Below are 25,060 nucleotides of genomic sequence, written 5' to 3'. Positions count from 1 at the left end.
ACAAAAGGCATGGCATGAATATATTATACTCAATAAATGATTGCTCAGTATTCGTGGGGAATTGGTTCTGGGACCTCCCAAGGATGCCAAACTGTGGATGCTCAAGTCCCTGATATAAAATGGTGTAGTATTTGCATATAACCTATGCACATCCTCCTGTACACTTTACGTTCTCTCTAGATTATGTATAATACCTAATACAGACCGGGTGCAGTGGCTCACGCCTGTAATCTCAGCACTTTGGGAGCCTGAGGCAGGCGGATCATCTGAGGTCAGGAGTTTGAGACCAGCCTGGCCAACATGGTGAAATCCTGTCTCTACTAAAAATACAAAAGAAATTAGCTGGGCATGGTGGCACATACCTGCAATCCCAGCTACTTGGGAGACTGAGGCAGGAGGATCGCTTGAACCCGAGAGGCAGAGATTGCAGTGAGCTGAGACCACGCCATTGCACTCCAGCCTGGGTGACGAGCAAGAGTCCATCTCAAAATAAAAATAAAAATACCTAATACAGTGTAAATGCTATGCAAATAGTTGTTATACTGTATTGTTTATGAAATAATAACAAGGAAAAGTCCATACATGTTCAGTACAGACTCTTTTTTTGCAAATGTAATTGACCTGAGGTTAGTTGAATGAACAGATGCAGAACCCTCAGTTGGAGGGCTGACTATATTTCTTCTCACCTTTGTTTTTGGTAATGTGTCATGATTGTGGTTATATGTCTTTGATAGATCCAGGTACTTTAACTTCCATTCCACTAGGATGAATGGACATATTAGTCTCCTTGATAGCGTGCTTTCTGTTTCAGAATTCTTGGGTGTGACACTTAATCCTGAGACAAAATAAGCAGCATGTAGTTTTTTTTGTTTGTTTGTTTGTTTTGTTTTTTGTTTTTTTTTTTTTTGAGATGGAGTTTCACTCTTGTTACCCAGGCTGGAGTGCAATGGCACAATCTCAGCTCACTGCAGCCTCCGCCTCCCGAGTTCAAGCGATTTTCCTGCCTCAGCCTCCTGAGTAGCTGGGATTACAGGCATGCACCACCACACCCAGCTAATTTTGTATTTTTAGTAAAGACAGGATTTCTCCATGTTGGTCAGGCTGGTGTCGAACTCCCGACCTCAGGTGATCCGCCCACCTCGGCCTCCTGAAGTGCTGGGATTACAGGCGTGAGCCACGGTGCCCAGCCTAACATGTAGTTTTTTGTTTTTTGTTTTTTTTTCATTGTCGAATGGAGTCCTCCTTACATTAACCAGAGTATGAATCTCCAAACTTGTTCTGAATTAAGAAGTGCTTGTTCTCTTTCCTTAGAACAGTCATGTAAATACACTATTATGGCACCATATATACTACAACAGCAGCAATTTAAGGTTTATTCCATGCTTGCTTTCTATATTCTCAAACTCTTCTATTCTGCTACACTCCAATTTTCATCACAGTGATTTCTCAGGCAAGAGTCTGATTTCCCAGAACTTCCTAAGAATCCAAAATAAACACCTTCAATTTGAGCCTGCAAAGAAAGGCTTTACTACCAGCTGTTTTTTAAGATACTGTACCTATCTTGCTTAATTTAGTGCCAGTGAGAAACTATCTTTTTGATAAATAAAGCCCCTCTCACTTTTTTCTACATACTTTGAAAATAACCTGTTTGATCAGATAGGCTGTAAATTAGTCACAAATTAACCCTATGAAGTGAGATTATCTTTGTTATTCATCCTTTCTCAACTGGTTTATAATACCTAGCTTCATCTTAAAATCTTCCTGTTCCAAGCACATTGGTCCATGAACATATGTTCATTTCCATCTCTAAGCTTGCTTACTCTGTTTTTCTTACTTCAAACACCTTTTCTTTCCACTCTAACTTGAATTCTCATCTGTAGTTCTTTCCTTTTGAAACCTCAGCTGTTTCATCCTGTTTCTTGGTCTCTCATCACATTTCTGTATTAAGGTGTCTAACAACTTTTCTTGGCACTTAATGCTTGGTATGGCAGGATTTTTTTTGTGATCCTTGTATGCATGTTTGTTCATTAACTAGACTGGAAGTTCCTTACATGTAGTTCCTTGTGGCATCAAATAATGAATGTACTTATTAGGTACTCAAGTGGATTTAGGAGGAGATCTTGAATAATGTTAGATGTAGGGCAATTTTGTCACGTATATTCCTTAAACTCTTTATAAATTTTACTGTTTACACTTTATTAGTTTACTATATAACTGGCAAAAAACATCATAATTTTAAAGTCACATGGAATTATATTACCAATACCAGTAAGACTATACATCTGTTTTTAGAAATAAGTAATAGTCCTTAGATTTGTCTAGTTTAGTTCTCTTTTGTTGTTTAGTTCTCTTTTGTTGTCTTCATATAATGACAGTGATTTGTTCTTTGATCCCTGAACCAATCATGATACTTACCAGATCTCCTTTTACTTTGTAAATGAATATGCCCCAACTTGGTGAATGGGATGGTGTAGGAGTACATTTATGTACGTCAGCAAGTAGGTGGCTAAAGCTACCAGAAGGATAATAAGGGTGAAAGAAACGAATTGAAAGGATTTAAATGAATCTTAAGTAGTGGTTTGGCCTGTTGAAAAATTGGGGAATGACTAGGAATCCAGAACATTTTCCACTGAATGCCAGGGTGCCAAGCAGAATTGCTTTATGTTCTAATGGTAAGAAAACTGCATCCATAAATTTTAGGAATTTGAATGGAAAGCTGACACCATCACTGTCATCATTGTCAATGTTGTTATTGCTAGTGGTCATATGGAGGTTATATACTTGCCAGGCAATTTTTAAGCAGTTTCTTAATCACACGTTTAATCTTTTACAATAGGGGACCTTAACATAAAACATTTTTTATGCTAAAACTCCTTTAGTGGTCTGGTTAAGCCTATGGGTTTCTTCTCAGAGTGTTTTTGAAAGAATAAAACAAAATACATAGGATTAGAAATGAAACCAATTATATTGAAGTATAGCTATCAAAATACTAAAGGCATAATATAGTAATATGAACGTTAACATATTAAAATACAAGATTTATCAGTTGGCCTGATAACTAATTTCAAATTACAGTGAGCTAAATGTTATTTCAGGATCTGTACAGCTGTAAAGTAATATGTAAATTTCTGGTTGCTATACTCATTTCTAATTGCTATGCTGCTAATATTACTGTGGTTTGCTTGCACCCATTATTGAAGAAAAGCTACATTTTAGAGCTTAGCAAAAATAAACATGGGATGGTTTTTCTCCCTTCATCCAGATTTACCTATCCCCACCCCCTAAGTTTTTCATAGACCCCAGATTAAGAACCCCTGCTTTGCAACAACTCTTTGAAAGAGATTCTTTCATTAAACCTATGTAGTTAGCAGTGGTTTGAACCCAGACAATCTGGCTCCAAAGTCCAGGTTCTTTAACCAGCTAGAATATCCTGAATTTGCATTATCTTTTTCCCCAAATTAATTTAACCTTGTTTCCTTAGGAAAAAATACCTTAAGCATTTTACTTACTGTTTAAAATTAACAACCAAATAATTTGAAAATGTTTACAGTGAGCATAAATGGAATTTGATTTCTATGTTAGGGTGAGTTAAGAATAATTATGGGGCCAGGCACGGTGGCTCACGCCAGTAATCCCAACACTTTGGGAGACCAAGGTGGACGGATCACAAGGTCAGGAGATCGAGACCATCCTGGCTAACACAGTGAAACCCCATCTCTACTGAAAATACAAAAAAATTAGCCAGACGTGGTGGTATGTGCCTGTTGTCCCAGCTATTCAGGAGACTGAGGCAGAAGAATTGCTTGAACATGGGAGGCAGAGGTTGCAGTGAGCTGAGATCGCACCACTGCTCTCCAGCCTGGGCAACAGAGCGAGACTCCGTCTCCAAAAAAAAAAAAATTTACAAAGGAGAAATCAGAAAAAAGGAAGGAAGAATGGCCAGAGCAGAAGTTTTTCAAACTTTTGGGATCATGATCACCTGATGGGCTTATTGAAACAAAGTGCTGGGTACCCCCAGAGTTTCTGATTCTGTAGGTCTGGAGCAAGGCCTAAAGATGTGCATTTCTAATGCTTCCGCAGGTGATGTTTATGCATCACACTGAGAACTGAGTTCTGAGAGAGTCTTAGGGTTGGAGAAAACAAAAGGAAAAATAGATGTAAGGAGAAACTCTTAGTTTGGTCAGAAATTACAACTTCCTTTTTCCTTGGGTATGGACTTTGAGTGTTTTGGTTTTGGCTAATAATTAATTGGCTATTTTCCATTTCAAAAGACAAAACCAAAAACTAGTCCCATCTACTCAGGAGGCTGGGGTGGGAGGATCACTGGAGCCCAGGAGGTCCAAGCTGCAGTGACCCATGATTGTGCCACTGCTCTCTTACCTGAGCAACAGAGTGAGACCCTGTCTCAAAAATAATAAAAACTCTTTAGAGTTTACATTCTATGATTGTACTGAGGCCATCTCTTAGTACCCAACACAGTATCAAGATCATTTTGGTTGCACCATGATGCAATGCAAATTGGTTAAGACAAAAACCCAAAAATCTACTGGTTTATGTGAGTTAACAGTACAAGAATATATTTAGCTTTAGGCACAGCACAGCTGGATCCATGTCTCAGTGCCGTCAGTTTCCACCTTCACTTCCTATGGATTCTTAAGGCTCCGCTTAGTTGGTGGCTCTTCTGGCAGCAATAGCCTCACATTGTCTGCCTCTAAGCCCGGAAGAAGAGAGAAAGTCTGTATACCACTTTTCCCAGCAAAAGTTCTGAAGTTCACTAAGACCAGCTTTATGGACCCAGTCTCCCAATGATGTAGTCTGGAAGATGGGCTACAGTGGCCAATCTAAGTGTTTCTGGGGTTGGTTATGGTATTAACTGCCTAAACCACATGCATGGCTAATATTGGAGGGAAGAGTGATTTTCTGTAGAAAGCATGGGATACTATTTACTCCTAGAAGGTAGAAGGACTTGTGTTGTATGTACATTAAACATCAGATTTCTGCTTGTCCCTCCATTCCAAGATCTTGAGAAATTGTAAATGCATCATTTTCAAATAGCTGTTCTCCATCTGAAAAGGAAGGGGGTGGAGAATTGGGGAATAAATAGTTGAAATAGATTAATTACATGGAGTGGGAGGGGTAGGGTATGGAGAAGCAAAAAGGGAAAGCATAATTATAAGACCTTCCCAGGTGATGTTCCTGGTCAGTCTATCAGAGGTTTAAAAAAAGGGGAGTGAGCAGGCACAGTGGCTCATGACTGTAATCTCAGCACTTTGGGAGGCCGAGGCGGGTGAGCTGAGATGGCACCACTGCACTCCAGCCTGGGTGACAGAGCAAGACTTTGGGCTGCCGGTTGTCCATTATGGTTATTTCTTGATGATATGGTAAACAAAGAGTGGAATATTTATGCTTCTCCTTTCCTTTTTTTTTTTTTTTTTTTTTTTTTTGAGACGGAGTCTCCCTGTTGCCCAGGCTGTCATGCAGTGGCCCAATCTCAGCTCACTGCAAGCTCCGCCTCCCGGGTTCATGCCATTCTTCTGCCTCAGCCTCCCGAGTAGCTGGGACTACAGGTGCCCACCACCACACTCGGCTAATTTTTTTGTATTTTTAGTAGAGATGGGGTTTCACTGTGTTAGCCAGGATAGTCTCAATCTCCTGACCTCATGATCCGCCCGCCTCAGCCTCCCAAAGTGCTGGGATTACAGGTGTGAGCCACTGTGCCCAGCCTGTGCTTCCCCTTTCTAAATCATGTAGGGTAACTTCCTGATGTTGCCGTGGCATTTGTAAACTGTCATGGTGCTGGTGGGAGTGTAGTAGTGAGGATGACCAGGGGTCACTCATGAGCATCTTGGTTATGGTAGGTTTTAGCTGGCTTTACTGCAACCTGTTTTATCAGCAATATCTTTGTGACCTGTATTTTGTGCTGACCTCATATCTCATCTTGTGACTTAGAATGCCTTTACCATCTGGGAATGCAGCCCAGTAGGTTTCAACCTCATTTTACCCAGCTCCTATTCAGTCAAGATGGAGTTGCTCTGGTTCACATGCCTCTAATATTGCTATTTCAACTGAAAGCCTAACTCCTGATAAGTTCCCACTCTAAATCATCATTCAGCTATCTTATTTACCATAGTTGTGAAATTAATTAGAAAAAAATCTGAAAGTGCATGCTTTAAATGTCAGTTCTAAAAAGTAAATCCATACAAGTATTTAGGACTGAAATATACTGATACCTCCAACTTTGAAATGGAGCAAAAAATAAGAATGATGAATGGATGTGTGAGAAAGCAAATATAGCAAAATGATAAGAATTATAGAATCTAAATGTTGAGTATATGGGTACTCACTGAACAGTGTTCAACTTTTTTTGGAAAGTTTGAAATTTTTCATAATAAAATGTTGGGGAAAAGTAAACTTTATCTAGAATTTATGAGGAATATAATAGCTAGCCAAGTATTCTCATTAGATCGAAAAAAGAAATTTGACATCATTTTTGTAAGTCAAAAACACATGAATGTAGACTATTTCAGTTGTTTCAACCCAGTCCTAACATTGTATTTTATTTTTCTGATGACTAAAATTGGATTAATTTAAAATTTGATTCACCTTAATACTGATTAATTATGCTGATGTAGCCATACTTAGCTACGTATGTGTTAAAATAAAGTATGACAAAAAAGTCTCTAAATATTCTGCCAATATTTTGTTGCATAATACATTCCATTTCCTAGATGTATACAAATATGTTCACAGAATTACCTCAGTTGTAGGGAAAAATATATACTAACTACATCTCAACCAGTCTGTGTGCCAGTATACTTAAACCAATTGAAATTTTAATGCAAAAATCATATAGGTTAGAACCCAGTCCTAATATGGGTAGTCTTGGTGGTTGCACGACAGTATTAATATACTTACTGCCACTGAATTATACACCTAAAAAATGGCTACAGTGGTAGATTTTATGCTATGTATATTTGACGATGATAAAAAAATTTTTAAAAAGAACAAAGTATTTTTGGACAACCATAAGACACTGTGAAGGCCCAGACAGCTTAGCTAAAGTGGGTCAAAAGGGTCAGAATGCTAGACAAATGCTACCTACGTTCTAATTTTCCTTAGATCCTATGAAACCTGACTGAATTTGAAAGCTGAATATAACAACAGTTTTGGATATTATCGCCATGGATTCAGTTCAACTTTTTTCCTGTTCTAATTGAAAAATTTTAATCGGAGCACAGAATTGAAATTCGTGTTGTTCCACGAAGAGTGGAGAACCTCACCCATCTATAATACCTAACTATATAGTCTTTCCCACTGAGAATAGTTAAGCTGGTTGTTCTGACAGAAGCCACTTACCCAATTAAGTGAAAAGTGCAGAGTAGGTAACATGCTTTAATTAGCAGTTGTTTCCACTTGTATAAATTCTAATGGAGGGGAGGAGAGAAGGGTCTCGTTGAATTGAACTGTATTTGCCCTGATGGAAATCGACATCAAAACTTGTGTTAATTGGGAGAAAAACTGAGGAATTGCAACCTAATTCCACAAGAAAAAATTACACTTCATGAAGTACCCTTAAAAGCAAAGTGGGAAAATGTTTTAAAATTACTGATCTCAATAGAATTTTATTTTTATTAATATAAGCACCCCAGACTTGATACTTCTAGATTTCAGATTTCAAACATACACACCCAAATTTATCATATTGCTATCCTAAAAAAAAGAAAATTATCTTGATATATTTATCTCCTTTGTGCTTTTTTGAGAAAACAATATTACATAATAATACCGTTTTCTCTGTTATGTTTATACTTTACCAGAAAGAGAAATGAGGTTTTTTTCCTCAGCTGAAAAATGGAATGAGACTATATGTAAAATCACTCGTGTAATACTTTGTTTTTCCAAGTTCAAGGTATTGGTGATGTTGAACTGGGGAGAACACTGAATTTAATATATTACTGTGCTTACTATTCCTCAAAGAATTATTAGGTCTTATAAAACAAAAGCAGCTTGAGGTTTGTCTCCTTGCACTCAAGTTCATTAGAGAAGGTGAAGAATTACTGAAAAGATAGAGGAGATTACATAAAAACAAAGTTCAGAAAACATAAGATTCTGTAGAGGAAGACAAGGAAAAACAGAAAAAGTAGAAACTGCTCTAGTAGGAATGTATTGGTGGTTTTGTCTCCTTAGTCTTTTAATATAGGACAAAGATTCTGTAATGTAGTAGACTCATCCCATTAAGTAAGAGCTGCAGTATAGAGGAGGCTGAAGTCATAAAGATATAAATGTCATCATTTTCTCTTTTAATTTACAGAAGCTGCTGGGTTTGTTTTGCTACTGATGAAGATGATAGAACAGCTGAATGGGTGAGACCATGCAGGTGCAGAGGATCTACAAAATGGGTTCACCAGGCCTGTCTACAACGCTGGGTGGATGAAAAGCAAAGAGGAAACAGTACAGCCAGAGTGGCATGTCCTCAGTGCAATGCTGAATACCTAATAGTTTTTCCAAAGTTGGGTAAGAATATCTTTAAAAACAACACAGATATATTTGATATTATATATAACTTTATAAGGTTATTTTAACATGAACCACCTCTTTGTTTTTGTTTTTTGGGGCATGAATTTCTACACTCCCTTTCTCTTGTTTCCTCTCTGAATGTCAGAGACATTTGTTTTGCTAACAGTTTACAGTATCCTTAATATATCCCCAAATTTATCCATTTGCCTGTGTATTAGCTGTCTATTTGATAGAAAGGAGAAAGAACTTGCATACCTGTGTGGATATAATTCAATAACAAAGCTATAATAAAAAAGCTGACTTTAAAAAAAAAAAAGCTGACTTAGCTTAATTATCTGGAGACAGTTGGTGTAAGACAAAGAAAGCAGTAGTATGTTCTTTCTAATACTTCTTAATTCTTCCTGTTAAAGAATAAAAGTAGATAAATTAAAGATTTAATAAGATGCGACATTAAACTCATCTTTGGAATCCAATTTGTGTGGTTTCTTTCATGAACACTGCTATCCCTTTTCTGTGAAGTGGCAGGTAAGAAATAACCAAAGATCTTTGGGAACAGGCCTAGCATGGAAAAAAAGTATAGCAGACTGCTTACAAGAAGCAGTCTAAGGCTGATGTTTAGTGAGCCTGTTCCATTACAGCCATACAGTTATAAATTGGTGTCAATCTCTTGGTTTGGTGTTTATACCGTGCCAGTTGTTAAACTTTTTTTTATAACCCTTGACTGTAACCAAGAAGTATAGGAAGGCAGCTTGGGTTCTGGGAAGGTCATAAGGAAAGAATGACTTTGGGGGCAGAGGAATTCTGGAAAAATTGGAAATAATTATTATGTATATTGTTTTTTATAAGTGCTATTCATACTGAAATCAGACCAATGTTTTTGAAAATGAGGCAACATAAATGCAGATAATGAAGTGCTTTTCTAATGTGAGAATATTAATAATAAGGGCAAACAAAATTTCCTTGGTTCTCTGTTTTTCTCTAACACGCACAGGAAGAAATGATAGCTTCCTATGAAAGGGAAGTAGTGTAGTAGAGAAAGTAGTGTTTTCAAACATTTGGGATTTGTGGACCATGTGATGGGTCTTCAGTGCATACCACTGATTTTAGATAAACACAAAAGAATAATTCAAAATGTTTTTATTGTAAGATCAAAGCAGTATTTTTTTTTTTTTTTTTTTTTTTGAGACGGAGTCTGGCTTTGTCGTCCAGGCTGGAGTGCAGTGGCCAGATCTCAGCTCACTGCAAGCTCCGCCTCCCGGGCTTACGCCATTCTCCTGCCTCAGCCTCCCAAGTAGCTGGGACTACAGGCGCCCGCCACGTCGCCCGGCTAGTTTTTTGTATTTTTTTTAGTAGAGACGGGGTTTCAACGTGTTAGCCAGGATGGTCTCGATCTCCTGACCTCATGATCCGCCCATCTCGGCCTCCCAAAGTGCTGGGATTACAGGCTTGAGCCACCACGCCCGGCCCAAAGCAGTATTTTTAAATCAGTATCAGGAAAAGCAATGATTGTTCACATTATTGTACCACCACATTAATGGTGAAAGACTTACTAAAGTCCAAGTTAAGGTTTCATATTTAACTGATTTCTTTTCTTGCTCTTAGTTTTATTAAATTAGCCCCACCTTTGAATTATAGATTTGGGAAGAGCAGCAAGTATATGGTATTTCTGTTAGATGTTTTAGATATTCAAATGGACACAAAAATTATTACAGTAATTCTCACTGAAAACTACATCAAGTTGACAAGTGTATGGCACTCAACAGGAAAGTTGAATATTTTAATTTGGGAGATGGCAATGTGTAGGTGTGTCCTTTTGGTTGAATTCAGTTCTAGGAAATATGTTTTCAGATTTACTGCAGTAATTGAATATGGTTTTAAGTCTACCTACTTGTTAGAAAAGAGTAAATCTCGGCCGGGCGTGGTAGCTCACGCCTATAATCCCAGCACTTTGGGAGGCGGAGGTGGCCAGATCACAAGGTCAGGAGTTCGAGACCAGCCTGGCCACTATGGTGAAATCCCATCTCTACGAAAAATACAAAAATTAGCTAGACATGGTGGCGTCTACCTGTAGTCCCAGCTACTTGAGAGGCTGAGGCAGAAGAGTTGCTTGAACCCAGAAGGCAAAGGTTGCAGTGAGCCGAGATCGTGCCACTGCACACAAGCCTAGGCAACAGAGCCCATACTCCATCTCACAGAAAAAGGAAAAGAGTAAAACTCTTTGGTTAAGCTGTTTGTATCATTATTTAGTCTGCATATTTTGTTACTAAGAATTGTGGCCGAGCGGGGCGCAGTGGCTCACGCCTGTAATCCTAGCACTTTGGGACGTCGAGGTGGGCAGATCACTAGGTCAGGAGATCGAGACCATCCTGGCTAACACGGTGAAACCCCATCTCTACTAAAAATACAAAAAAATTAGCCAGGTGTGGTGGTGGGCGCCTGTAGTCCCAGCTACTCGGTTGGCTGAGGCAGGAGAATGGCGTAAAGCGGGGAGGCGGAGCTTGCAGTGAGCCGAGATCGCACCACTGCGCTCCGGCCTGGGAGACAGAGCGAGACTCCCTCTAAAAAATGGAATTGCGGCCGGGCACAGTGGCTCACACCTGTAGTCCCAACACTTTGGGAAGCTGGGGCGAGTAGATTTGCTTGAGACCAGCCTGGGCAACAGGGTGAAACTCCATCCCTACCAAAAATAGCAAAAAAAATTAGCTGGGCATGGTGGCAAACACCTGTAGTCCCAGCTACTCAGAAGGCTGAGGTGGGAGGATTGCCTGAGCCTGTGAAGTGGAGGCCACAGTGAGCTGTGACTGCGCCACTGTACTCCAGCTTGGGAGACAGAGTGAGACCCTGTCTCAACAACAAAAAAGAATTGTAGCCAGTAATGGTAGCTCGCATCTGTAATCCCAGCACTTTTGAGGCTGAGATGGGTGGATTGCTTGAGGTTACGAGCTCGGGACCAGCCTGGGCAACATAACAAAACCTTGTCTCTACAAAAAAAAAAAATTTAGCCAAGTGTGATGGAGCACACCTGTTGTAAGTCCTGGCTACTTGGGAGGCTGAGATGGGAGGATCTCTTGAGCCCAGGAGTTTGAGGCTGCATTGAGCTATGATTGCGCCACTACCTTCTAGCCTGGGCAACAGAGTGAAACCAATCTTTAAAAAAAGAGAGAGAGAATCATAATTTTACTCTCAAATGCTATGTTCAAGCTGATCACTATACTGTCATAGAGGTATGGTACTTGAGTTAGCCACTTAAAATCATAGGTATGTTTTAATGACATCAGTGTTACAAAAAAATGAATATCTGCTGGGCATGGTGGCTCACGCCTATAATCCCAACACTTTGGGAGGCCGAGGCAGGCAGATCACCTGAGATCAGGAGTTCGAGACCAGCTTGGCCAACAAGCCAAGAGACCAGTAGAGACAAGTTGAAACTTTGTCTCTACTAAAAATACAAAAATTAGCCAGGCGTGGTGGCAGGCGCCTGTAATCCCAGCTACTTGGGATGCTGAGGCAGGGGAATCACGTGAACCTGGGAGGCAGAGGTTGCTGTGAGCCAAGCTTGCACCATTGCACTCCAGCCTGGGTGACAGAGCAAGACTTTGTCTCAAAAAAAAAAAAAAAAAGGTATATCCTTCATTTGAGTAGGTATTGTTAGCATATTTCCTCTTGACAAAACAGAAAAACAGTATTAGCTCCTGCTTTTTTTTTTTTTTTCAGATAGATGCAGGGTCTTGCTATGTTGTCCAGGCTTGTCTCAAACACCTGGGCTCAAGCAATCCACCCACCTTGGCCTCCCAAAGTGCTAGGATTACAGGTGTGAGCCACCATGTGCCCAGCCTGCTGCTGTATTCTTAACATGCTGAAGATACCTGTTCAAGGGCTGCAATTTTAATTATATTCACAATTTTCCATGCAGTTATTAACAATGACTCAAGCCAGCTATTGTCTGTAAATGAAGCCATGTGTGAATTGGCTTTCAGATGGTGGGCTCTTCATTGCCACACACAAAGCTAGTGCTCTAGCCATGCTGATTCCAGCACAACTTTTCAAGTCAAGGTTCAAAAATAATTGTTGGTTAAAAGAAAATATCTTCTTCTAAAAACTTTTTAAAAGTTGCTTGTATTTCTTCATTAACATATTACATTCGTATATGCTAAGAGTTGATTCGTACTCTGTAAACTAGTGGCTTCATGCAGCCATAAAACAAAATACTTAAGAGCATACATCTGTAATAATAATTGTTCTTCCTCTCTGTATAACACACATAGCACATAATGTCCAATAGTGTCATCTGATGATAGAATTTTGCCAGTAGATTGTTTTATTTCTGTCTGAGCACATTTGTCATTAATTTTGCAGCTGACAGTAGTTGAATCTCTTTTGTTAAAAGAAGTACCTTTGACTATTATTTTGATATTTTAATGACAGAATTCATAGTGGAGGCTTTGGTTGGTTTACTGGAGTTGTTGAAAATGATCTGAACACTTCAGTGGCTTCTTGTCCCTATTTAATAATATATCACGGTACAGTGGGAACAAGGATGTCTCCTAGTACAGAGTTATCACTCCTAGTTTACTGATCACAGCTCATTCTAAGATCAGTCTTCACTATAAAATCATACTGTTATCATTTACGGCATTCTGAGTTAAATGTATTTTTCACTTTTACTCTTTTGAACCATTGATTAATTTCCCTAAATTTGGGATTTAACACAGTATGATAGTAACAACAAAATATATGGTTAACCAATGTAAACAACTCATATGATGTGGAAGTATGTTAACCCTTTCCATTTTCCTTATGATAGTGTTTTCTTAACTTATCCTTGTAGAGCTTGGGTGATCCTTAGAATGTAACAGCAATAAAGAACCTAAAAGGATTTCTATGAAAGTCATAATCTTCTCAAAATTTGTGAAATGTTTGTGATCAAAGCTTTTATCACTTTTTTCTCAAACTGTCTGTAAACCAGTTAATAGATTGCCAGGGACTGCCGTTGGTCTCCAAAGACACTTGATAAACACTGACTAGAAGAAGGAATAAAAGACAGAAGATACAGAGAAGGAAAGGTGATGATGGTTAATATTCTATGGGATGATCTCTGTGCAGCAGATTTTGTGTTGTTTATTTTTTTAACTTTTCAAAAGGATTTAGCCCCAGTCTGGCTGGTGCTAGCTGGCCAATTCTGCATCTTTTCTGGTACTTGTCATGGAAGGAATGAAGAGGTAGTATAAGTGTATGTTCTTCATTGTTAATAGGGAGTTACTTGTGCTCAGCTGTGAAAAACTTAAAGGATTCATCGGAATTTTATCCTTCTCACTGTTTGCCACCCATGTTAGTTTGCTTTTTTCTTTTTTCTAGTGAGTTAAGTCAGTTGTATGTATGCACCTACTTAAAACCTTGCTACTCAAAATATGATCTGAGGACCAGCAACATTAGCATCATTGGGAGTTATTAGGAATGCAGAACACCACCCCTTTTCTCCACCCCCCTTTTACTGAATAGAAGTCTGCTTTTTTTTTTTTTTTTTAATTTTTATTTTTTAAAGACGGTGTTTCGCTTTGTTGCCAACGCTGGAGTACAGCAGCATGATCATAGCTCACTGCAGCCTCAAACTCCTGGGCTCAAGCAGTCTTCTTGCCTCAGCCTTCCAAGTAGATGGGATTATAGGCATGTGCCACCACACCCAGCTAATTTTTCTTTTTCTTTTTAGAGATGGGGGATCACTATGTTGCCCAGTCTCAAACTTCCTGGCCTCAAGGGATTCCCAAACCCCCTTGGCCTTCCAAAGTACTGATAATGTAGGCAAGAACCACCACACCCAGCTGAAATGTGCATTTTAATGAGATCATTGAGTGATTTCTATGCACATTAAATTTAAAAAGCATTGCTTTAAAACATACAAGGAATACCAACTGAGAAAAGTTTGTTTTATGAATAAAGTCTGTCCATAAACTTTGAGACCTGGTAAGAACCTTGTTATTATACAGTGATATTAATTGGTGATCCCGACCCTGTGTAGGCCTAGGCTAATGTGTGTACTTGTGTCTTAGTTTTTAACAAAAAAGTTTAAAAAGTAAAAATAATAAATTTTAAAAATAGAAAAAAGCTTATAGAATAAGGATAAAAAATTTTTTGCACAGCTGTACAATGTGTTTTAAGCTAAGTGTTAAAACAAAAGAGTCAAAGTTAAAAAAAGTTAGAAATGTATAGAGTTTAAAAGTTACAGTAAGCTAAGGTTAATTTATTACTAAAAATTATAAATTCAGTGTAATAAGTATACAGTGTTTATAAAGTCTATAATAGTGTATAGTAGTGTCTTAGGCCTTCACATTCACTCACCACCCATTCACTGAATCACCCAGGGCAACTTCCAAACTTCCAGCCTTGCAAGCTCCATTCATGGTTAAGTGTTCTATACAGGTATACCATCTTTTATCTTTTATACCATATTTTTACTGTACCTTTCCTATGTTTAGGAACACAAATACCATTGTATTATATTTGCCTACAGTATTCAATACAGTAACATGCTGTACAGGTTTGTAGGCTAGGAGCAGTAGGCTATACCATATAGCCTAGGTGTGTAAATAGGCTATACCATACTGACTCTATGATGTTCACAAAACTACAAAATGGCCTAAGGACACATTTATCCCTGTGTGTGGATACCCATCATTGAGTAACACATGAGTGTATGTTAACTGGGTTCTTCAGAGATATCCTTTATCAGGTTGAGGATGTCCCGTCTATTTGTAATTTGTTAAGGGCTTTTGTCATGAAAAAGTGTTGGGTTTTGTCAAATGCTATTTCTCTATTGATAATCATGTGGGTATTGTTCTGTATTCTATTAATATGGCATATTACATTTGGTCGATTTTCATATTAGACCGGCCTGGGATTCCTGGAATAAGTTCTACTTGGTCATGTTTGCTAATACTTTGTTGGGAACTTTTGTGTCTGTACTCATAATGGGTATTGGTCTGTAGTTCTTTTGTGATATCTTTGGTTTTGGTGCTGGAATCATACTGGCTCATAGGATAAGTTGGGAAGTGATCCCTCCTTTATATTTTTTAGAAGAGTTTGTGAAGGATTGGTGTTTTAACTGTTTGGGAGCAGTGAAGCCATTTGGTCCTGGGCTTTTATTCATGGGAAATTTTTTTATTACTAGTTCAATCTCATTACTTACAGGTCTATTCAGATTTTCTATTTCTTCTTGAATTAGTTTTGATAGTTTGTGTCTTACAAATTTGTCCCTTTCATGTATATTATCTAATTTGTTGGCATATAGTTATTTATAGTATTTTTTAATCATCCTTTTCATTTTTGTAAGATTGGTAGTAATGCCCCTTCCTTAATTCATGATTTTAGTCATTTGAATCTTCTCTTTTTTTTCTGGTCAGTCTAGCTAAAGATTTGTCAGGATTGGCCGGGTGTGGTAGCTCATGCCTGTAATCCCAGCACTTTGGGAGGCCGAGGTGGGCAGATCACCTGCGGTCGGGAGTTCAAGACCAGCCTGACCAACGTGGAAAAACCCCATCTCTACTAAAAATACAAAATTAGCTGGGCATGGTGGTGGGCGCCTATAATCCCAGCTACTCGGGAGGCTGAGGCAGGAGAATCACTTGAACCCAGGAGTCAGAGGTTGCAGTGAGCCGAGATCATGCCACTGCATTCCAGCCTGGGCAACAAGAGCGAAACTCCGTCTCAAAAAAAGATTTGTCCAAGTTTTTTCTTTCTATTCTTGCATTCTCCGTTTCATTTGTATCCACCCTAATATTTATGTCCTTTCTTCCTTCTGCTTGGTTTGCATTTAGTTTGCATTTCTCCTTCTAGTTTCTTAAGGTAGAAGGTTAGTTGACCTGGGATCTTTTTGCTTTCTTTTTGTCCTTTTTTTTTTTTTTTTTTTTGAGACAGGGCCTCACTCTGTCAAACATGCTGGGATGCAGTGGCACAATCTCAGCTTGCTGCAACCTTGACCTCCTAGGCTCAAGTGATCCTCCCACCTCATCCTCCCAAGTAGCTGGGACTGCAGGTGCTCATCACCATACCCAGCTAGTTTTTGTATTTTTTTTAAATAGAGACAGGGTTTTGCCATGTTGTCCAGGCTGGTCTCATACTCCTGAGCTCAAGTAATCAGCCCACCTCAGCCTCCCAAAGTGCTAGGATTAGAGGCGTGCACCATCACAGCTAGCTTTTTGTTTTGTTTTGTTTTTGAGACGGAGTCTCGCCCTGTCGCCAGGCTGGAGTGCAGTGGCGTGATCTCAGCTTACTGCAACTTCCACCTCCTGGGTTCAAGCGATTCTTCTGCCTCAGCCTCCTGAGTAGCTGGGACTACAGGCATGCACCACACACTGAGCAAATTTTTGTATTTTTAGTGGAGACAGGGTTTCACCATGTTGGCCAGAATGGTCTCGATCTCTTGACCTCGTGATCTGCCCACCTCAGCCTCCCAAAGTGCTGGGATTACAGGCGTGAGCCACTCATCCCCAGCCACCTTCTTTATTCTTTTTCAGAGTCTTGCCATGTTGCTCAGGCTAGAGTGCAGTAGCTGTTAACAGGTACGGTCAAGGCTACACTGCAGCCTTGAACTCATGGGCTCAAGTATCTTCCTGCTTCAGTATCCTGGTTAGCTGGGACTACAGGTGCATACCACTGCACCCAGCTCCTCTTTCTGTTTTTGTTATTTTTAAATAGATTTTAGAGCATTTGTGGGTTCACAGTAAACCATATACCAGCCTCCACCCCTGAGCACACACAGAGTGCTCACTACTTTCCCCACTATCAACATCTTGTACCAGAGTGTTACATTTTTTACAGTCAATGAACTTAAGTTGACACATCATTACCACCCAAAGTGTCCATAGTTTACATTAGGGTTCACTCTTGGTTTTGACAACTGTATAATATATAATGTATAAAGGGTTCATTCCAGGTTTTGACAACTGTATAATGACATGTATCCACCATTATAGTATTATGCAGAATAGTTTCGCTGACCTAAAAATCCTCTGTGCTCCATCTTTTCATCCCTCCCCGAGCTTCTGGCCACCATACCTCTTTTTCTTTCTCCGTAGCTTTTCCTTTTCCACAAGGTCATATAGTTGGACTCATACAGTATGTAGCCTTTTCAGATTGTCTTTTATTTAGTAACATGCATTTAATTTCCTCTGTATCTTTTTGTAGCTTGATAGATCATTTCATTTTAGTACTGAATACTCTTCCATTGTCTGGATGTCCCACAGTTTATCCATTCATGTACTGAAAGACATCTTGGTTGCTTCCAAGTTTTGGCTATTATGAATAAAGCTGTACACATCCATGTACAGGATTTTGTGTGGACATAAATTTTCAACTCATTGGGGTAAATACCAAGGAGCGTGATTGCTGGATGGTATGATACAAGTATGTTTAGTTTTGCAAGAAGCCTTGAAACTGTCTTCCAAAGTGGCTGTACCAAGTACCATTTTGCATTTTCACCAGCTATGGATGAGAGTTCCTGTTACTCCACATCCTTGCCAATGTTTTGATTTGGGTCATTCTGATAGATGTATAGTGGTATCTCATTTTAATTTGCAATTTTCTAGTGATAGATGATGTGAAACATCTTTGCATATGTTTATATGCCATCTGTGTATCTTCTTTGATGAGGGGTACAAGTCTTTTGCTCATTTTAAAAACCAGCATGATAGTTTTCTAATTGTTGACCTTTAAGAGTTCTTTGGATATTTTGGATAAAAGTTCTTTGTCAGATGTCTTGGGCAGATCTTTTCTCCTTGCTTGTCTTCTCATTCTCTTAATCTTCCTTCCTTCCTTCCTTCCTCCCTCCCTTCCTCTCACTGCAAGCTCTGCCTCCTGGGTTCATGCTGTTCTCCTGCCTCAGTCCCCCGAGTGGCTGGGACTACAGGTGTGCCCACCACCACACCCAGCTAATTTTTTGTATTTTTAGTAGAGACAGGGTTTCACCGTGTTAGCCAGGATAGTCTTGATCTCCTGACCTCATGCCGTGCCCGGCATCTTCTTTTCTAATGTCATTTACAACTATAAAATTTCCTCTAAGTGCTACTTTAGCTGTGTATCATAATTTTTGTTGCGTTTTCATTTATCTCAAAATATTTTCTAATTTTTCTTGTGATTTCTTCTTCGACTCACTGACTATTTAGGAATGTGGTGTTTAATTTTCACGTATTTGTAAATTTCCCAGATGTCCTTGTTATTGATTTTTTAATTTCATTTTGATCAGAGAGCATACTTTGTCTGATTTCTTAACTACATTAAAACTTTTTTTAGTGGCCTAACATAGGTTTATCCTGGAGAATGTTCCATGTGCGCTTGAGAAAAACATGTATTCTGCTGCTGTTGGAGTATTCTATAAATGTCTAGTTGATTCTGTTATTTTCAAGTATTCTATTTCCTTGTTATCTTTTACCTGTTTATTATTTAAAGTAGAGTGGTGAGTGGTGTCTTGTGCCTATAATCCCAGCACTTAGGAAGGTCCAGGTGGGAGGATCATTTGTGCCTAGGAGTTCAAGACCAGCCTGAGCAACGTAGTGAGACCCTGTCTCTACAAAAAAAAAAAAAAAACTTTAGCCAGGCATGGTGGCACATGCTTGTGGTCTCCGCTAGCTCAGGAGGCTGTATCAGGAGGATTGCCTGAGCCCAAGAGTTCGAGACTGCAATGAGCTCTTACTGCACCACTGCACTGCAGCCTGGATAACAGAGTAAAGCCTTATGTCTTTAAAAAAAAAAGAGAGAGAGAGAGTGGGGCATAGAAGTCTCCAATTATTGTTAAATTGCCTGTTCCTCTGGTTCCATACATCTTTGCTTAATTTATTTTGGAGCTCTGTTAAGTGCACGTATTTATAATTGTTACGTCTTTCTGATGGATTGTCCCTTTACCATTGTAAAATATCCTTTTTGGTTTCTAATAGCAATTTTGTCATTAAAAATCCCTTGACTGATATTCGTGTAGCCATTTCAGCTCTCTTATATCTCATTAAGAGTAAATTCTTAGTTTTCAAGTTAAATTTTTGTCATCTTTATTTTATTATTTATGTATTTATTTATTTGAGATAGAGTCTTACTGTGTGGCACAGGCTGGATTGCAGCTGCACGATCTTGGCTCACTGCAACCTCCACCTCCCAGGTTCAAGCAGTTCTCCTGCCTCAGCTTCCCAAGTAGCTGGGATTACAGGTGTGCACCACCACATCTGGCTAATTTTTTGTATTTTTAGTAGAGATGAGGTTTCACCACGCTGGCCAGGCTGGTCTCAAACTCCTGAACTCCAGTGATCCACCTGCCTCGGCCTCCCAAAGTTCTGGGATTACAGGCATGAGCCACTGTATACAATAAATACTCGTATTTTATTGTTGCTCTTATAACTAAACATTAACTGAAACTTCTTATATAGAATTTTTACCAGTAACCATCCTCAAAAAGTGGTTTTCAAGTGTTGAGTGGAGTGTAAATGCTTAGAAGGGAAAGATGTTCACTGGGGATGAATAGGACCAATTCCTGGGAGAAACCTTCCTAGAGAATCTAGGATATAAAATTAATAGTTGTAACTATTTTATTTTACAATATTTTAATATCAGTGGTAATATCAATAGCTATCATTTGCTAATAGGCCCCTATTGCCTATTTTTCCATTCTCTGTTTCATTCTAGGCACTATGTTGATCACTTTGCCTATATTATTTAAACTTCTCAAAAGCTCTGCATAATAGATAGTGTCCTCAGTTTATAGATAAGGAATACACTCAGCAAATTTATGTAATGGAAGCCCATGGGCTTCCAGCAAATAAAGCAAGGAGCCAGAATTTTACACTGGCAAATTTCTTATTACTGTCACTCAGTGAGTCAGCTACCAGGCCACATATGGATAAGTAGTTTCAAGTACCATAAGAACTAATAGAGATAATGTGAATTTGAACTAATTTGAGATACTGTTAATAAATTACACAAATGATGTGTAAGTAACAAACATTTTATGAGTTGGTACCACTAGAATTGAAAGAGAATTATATAGCCAAAAAGCAAAATGATAGCCAGCACTATCAAAAATGCAAGCACTAACAAATTGCCTATTCTCTTTTCTTTCTCTTGATATTTGCTTTGCTGGAAATGGAAAGGAATAGCAAATACATCAAAGAGAAGATGGAGCAACTACAATATCTCATAAGCAATTTTTTTTAACTCATTTGATGTTTAAGTTTATATTTTTCCCCCAAGTAACGCATTGACACGGTCAGAAATTCAAAGACACAAGATACAGTAGGATATTTAATGAAAAGTCTTTCTACCATGTCTGCCAGCCATGGTGGCAAGTAAGTTTTCTTACTTGGTTATAAATTACAACCATTGTTATAAATTTCTGGTATTTCATTGCAGTTTGTTTCTCTTTTTCTTCTCTCTCTCTCCTTCATTCTTCTTCTCTCCCTCTCTCACTACACTTACACAGAATCTACAAATGTGAGAGTTAAAGGAACAACAAGGGATAGGGAAGTACCCAGGGCTTAGCAACCTTAGAAAACTGATAGTACAAGGGAAGAGAACTGTTAACAAGAGCTGCAGCAGAGGGAGAGAGCTCCTTAATAGGACCTGTGATCTTTTATAGAGAAATGCAAGCTACTTGCAGTGAGGGAACCAGGGAAAAGACTTTCTTTAACACTTTTACCACTTTCTGATGTTCTGGTCTCTCCTATCATTTGAACACATCAGAAGCTAGAGGGCAGGTTGCTTAAACTTTTTTTTTTTCTTAGCAGTATACCATTTTGTATTCGTGTATAAAGAGGTTTTTTTTTTTTTTTTCTATTAAAAGTAGTCAGCCTGGATAAAGAGCTTTTTAAAAAAAACAGCTGTGTACATACATAGATGTATGGTTACTTACATAATCAGTCTTCCATTGATGGACATATAGGCTTGTTTCCAATCTTTTACTGTTACAGACAGTACTTTTATAAACAACTTTGGGAAATAATTTTATGCATGTGTGCAAATATATCTGTAAGATAAATGACTAGAAATAGAATTACTGAGTCAAAAGTATATGCATTTATAATATAATAGATATCCTATAATTGGCTTTTGTAGACATTACACCCATTTAATCTCCCAACGGTGTAGTGGAGTTCCTGCTTCCCCATTGCCTTTGCCAACATGCTGCTATCAATATATAGAACTAGTTATATCTGCCACCTTGGCATTGATCAAAGCTTAGCAGAATGCTCACTCAGGTATTTTTTCTCTTTTACTATGAAATATTCCATTTGTGGAAAAGGAATATATCCCAGTTTCATATGAGAAGAGATAAACAGGGCAAAGTCAACACCACCATTGAAAAAGCTGACTTAAAAGGGCAAAAAAAAAAAAGTAACTTTACAGTGTAGAAACGTGGCAAACACTACAACAGCCAAATAATCAAGGTCATTATCACCAGTAATGATTCATGTAGGTATTATGTACGTTTGATATGATGCAATGAAAATTGCACTTTGCCTCTGTGGTCTTCTTCCCTAAAAGTCCTAACTCCAAGAGATAATGAGAAAAACACCAGACAAATTCCAATTGAGGGATATTATACAAAATACCTGATCAGTACTCCTCAAGATTGTCAAGGTCATCAAAAGCAAAGAAGTCTGAGAAACTGTCATAGCCAAGAGGAGTGTAAGGAGACATGACTAAATGTAATTCACATGTCTTTATTCTGTTTCAGAATCTTATCCAAGATACCACATTACATTTAGTCATGTCTCCTTACACTCCTCTTGGCTATGACCTTGATTATTTGGCTGTTGTAGTGTTTGCCACATTTCTCCACTGTAAAGTTACTTTTTTTTTTTTTTTTTTTGCCCTTTTGTGTGAACTTTGTCAATGATGTTGATTTTGCCCTGTTTATCTCTTCTCACCCTTTTAATTCTTTTGGGTTCTTTTTTATGTTTATTGTGATACTGATATAGTTGGATTTTTATCATCAGATTTTGTGCATTCTATATGTCCTACTTTTTCCTTTAAGTTTTGTGCTTTATTTCTCTACCTAAGTGGTTATTCTTGAAAAATCTTGGCTTTTATCTCTTCACATATTGCTTTTCCCCCATTCTTACCATTCTCATTTTGTAGAACTCTGATTAGAGTTATGTTAGACATTTTCCCTTTTTTTGTTATGATAGAGTTTCTCATTTCCTGGGCTTTGTTATGCTCATACACTACTAATACTTGGCTGTTTAATATGTTGTCCTATCCCCTGCATTTTGTGTAAACTGGTGTTTAGATCCTGTCAGTGAGGTTACTGTATATATATATTTTTTTACAGGAATATCTGATTGTGTGCTTCTTATTTCATCACATCGCAAGGCACATAATGTAAGACCGAACAGTGTGTATAGGTATTATCAGCCTGATCCATTCGATAAAGTTAACCTATTCATTTCCACCTAATGGTTTTAGCAGAGATTGATACTTTATTATTCATTGCCTCTAGATCCATTGTTTCATTGATTAATACAAAACATTGTCATTCCAATTTTTTCATTCTCCATTTATTGGCTTAGAAAATTTATGTTATCAATCAAGAAGAGATTGCTGAGTCAGAGGGTAAATTGCACGTAGAATTTTGCTGGGTATTGCCAAATTTCCTTCCACAGGTGCTGAACCATTTGTATATTCACCTGTAATATGTGAGTGTGACTATTTCCTCATGCTTTGCGAGTAGGATGTGTTAGCAAACCAAGATTTTAGCCAGTCTGTTAAGAAAAGATACCTTATTGTAGTTTTAATACACATTTCTTTATCAGTGAGGAGGCTAAACCATTTTAAAGTAAGAATACTTAGATCGTAAAAGGGTACTATAGAGTAAGAAATATATTTTCCCCAAACTTAAAACTTTGCAGCTTCAATTCTATGGGGGTTTTACATTTTTGACTGATATACCAAGGTATCAGTTACTCCATAAAAATGCTCTGCATTGTTTTTCCTCTAGCCACATGACCTTCTGTCACTCACATGAACTCAACCTATTTCTTCTGTGCCTGCTCATAAAATATATCATTGGCTTATTTCACTACATAAAAAACAAATATGGACTTAAGAACTCAAGTAATAATCTTTTCATATTAATAAAATTTTCTAGTAATATTTACACTTAGCCTTCAGATAAATTTTTTTTTTTTTTACTTTGCTTTATATATAAGTTCCTATGTATGATCAAAATAAAGAAAAATTTAAAAACCTAAGTCCTATTCCATGGTGATTTAGTCTTTGAATAACCTTTGTTGTCAAAGCTTATAGTTAGAGAACTTATTTAGTCTTTTTTTTTTTTTTTTTTTTTTTTTGAGACAGAGTTTTGCTCTTGTTGCCCAGGCTGGAGTGCAATGGCGCAATCTCGGCTCACTGTAACCTCCACCTCCCAGGTTCAAGCGATTCTCCTGCCTCAGCCTCCCGAGTAACTGGAATTACAGGCTCCCACCGCCATGCCTAGCTAACTTTTGTATTTTTATTAGAGACGGGGTTTCACCAGGTTGGCCAGGCTGGTCTTGAACTCCTGACCTCAGGTGATTCACCCGCCTTGGCCTCCAAAAGTACTGGGATTACAGGCATGAGCCACCATGCCTGGCCCTTCATTTAGTCTTTTGTAACCCTCATTGGTATACCTTCTTATGAGGCAAATGACTTGGATACCTTCAGAATAAGAGTTTCTTGTGTTACTGCTGGATCATGTTTGGTCTTGCTCCCTAAGTCTTAAAAGCAGATTAGTTTTTAGAAGTATCTTTCAACAGTGTGAGGCTTTCTGGATACACACTGTATATGAATACAAGTAGCTGAATTACAGGTCCAAAACATAATTATACAATTTTTTTTAAAAGGAGCGGAGGATAACTGCTCTTTACAGAATCTAAATTCTCTTGATGTCTTCATTCTCCCTTTACATTTCCAGATTTTTTGGCTCCATTGACTCCTTCCTTTGCTCCTTGTCCTGGATCTTTAAGGAAAAGGGCACCTATTCTTTTTTTCTCACCTGAAGATTTCCTGAAATTGTCTTATTTTTATTCCAGAGCTATATACCACAGAATTTTTCTCAGACATCTCCTGTCTTTGATTATGCCTTCTACTCCACTGTCCTATCATGTTTAACATCGTTTGCCATTTTGGGGTGACCATACAGTTTAAAACTGGAAGAAATAATAGTGGACACAGATTGTTACTACATAACATTAAGTACGGAGAGCTTCATGTGAATTATTTTAATTTTTACAAAATCTCTGATATACATAACACCTTCATTGTACAGATGCAGAAATTCAGGCCCAGAGATGGCACTTTGTTCCAGTTCACACAGCAGACCCAACCTAATCCTTACCCACCTTGTTTTGTTACAGCCTAATGAGCCTAATACACAAGCTTCTCATATACAGGGAAGAAGAAAATTCAGTGGTAATGTCAGGTTACCTTCCTCAGGATAATGGTTACCTGAAGTTTATAACTCATTGTTCTTGTCTAAAATACAGCTTTTCTTATTAATAATAACAATTATATTGTCATCATGGAAAATGTG

At 38.2% G+C, this 25,060-nt stretch overlaps 1 protein-coding gene and 1 long non-coding RNA gene across 4 annotated transcripts in view; one reads left to right on the top strand and one right to left on the bottom strand.

The window, feature by feature from the left end:
* Positions 1–25,060, top strand: part of MARCHF5 (membrane associated ring-CH-type finger 5) — a 58,999-nt gene that overhangs the window by 11,550 nt on the left and 22,389 nt on the right. For all 3 annotated transcript variants that reach the window (XR_004176936.1, XR_004176937.1, XM_003903996.4), the window contains exon 2: positions 8,312–8,514. Coding sequence is in view for 1 of the 3 variants with exons in the window: in XM_003903996.4 (XP_003904045.1) it covers positions 8,312–8,514 (203 nt within the window). In the remaining 2 variants the exon portion in view is untranslated. The remainder of the gene's footprint in view (positions 1–8,311; positions 8,515–25,060) is intronic.
* Positions 4,657–7,756, bottom strand: LOC108587653. Its single transcript, XR_004176938.1, has 3 exons — positions 7,357–7,756; positions 4,982–5,066; positions 4,657–4,711 (listed from the first exon to the last, which is right to left on the bottom strand). It is a non-coding gene; the product is annotated as an uncharacterized LOC108587653 (long non-coding RNA).

This window comes from Papio anubis, chromosome 11, assembly GCF_008728515.1.
Source record: "Papio anubis isolate 15944 chromosome 11, Panubis1.0, whole genome shotgun sequence".
Taxonomy (NCBI): domain Eukaryota; kingdom Metazoa; phylum Chordata; class Mammalia; order Primates; family Cercopithecidae; genus Papio; species Papio anubis.
This window is presented reverse-complemented; position numbering and strand designations above follow the sequence as displayed.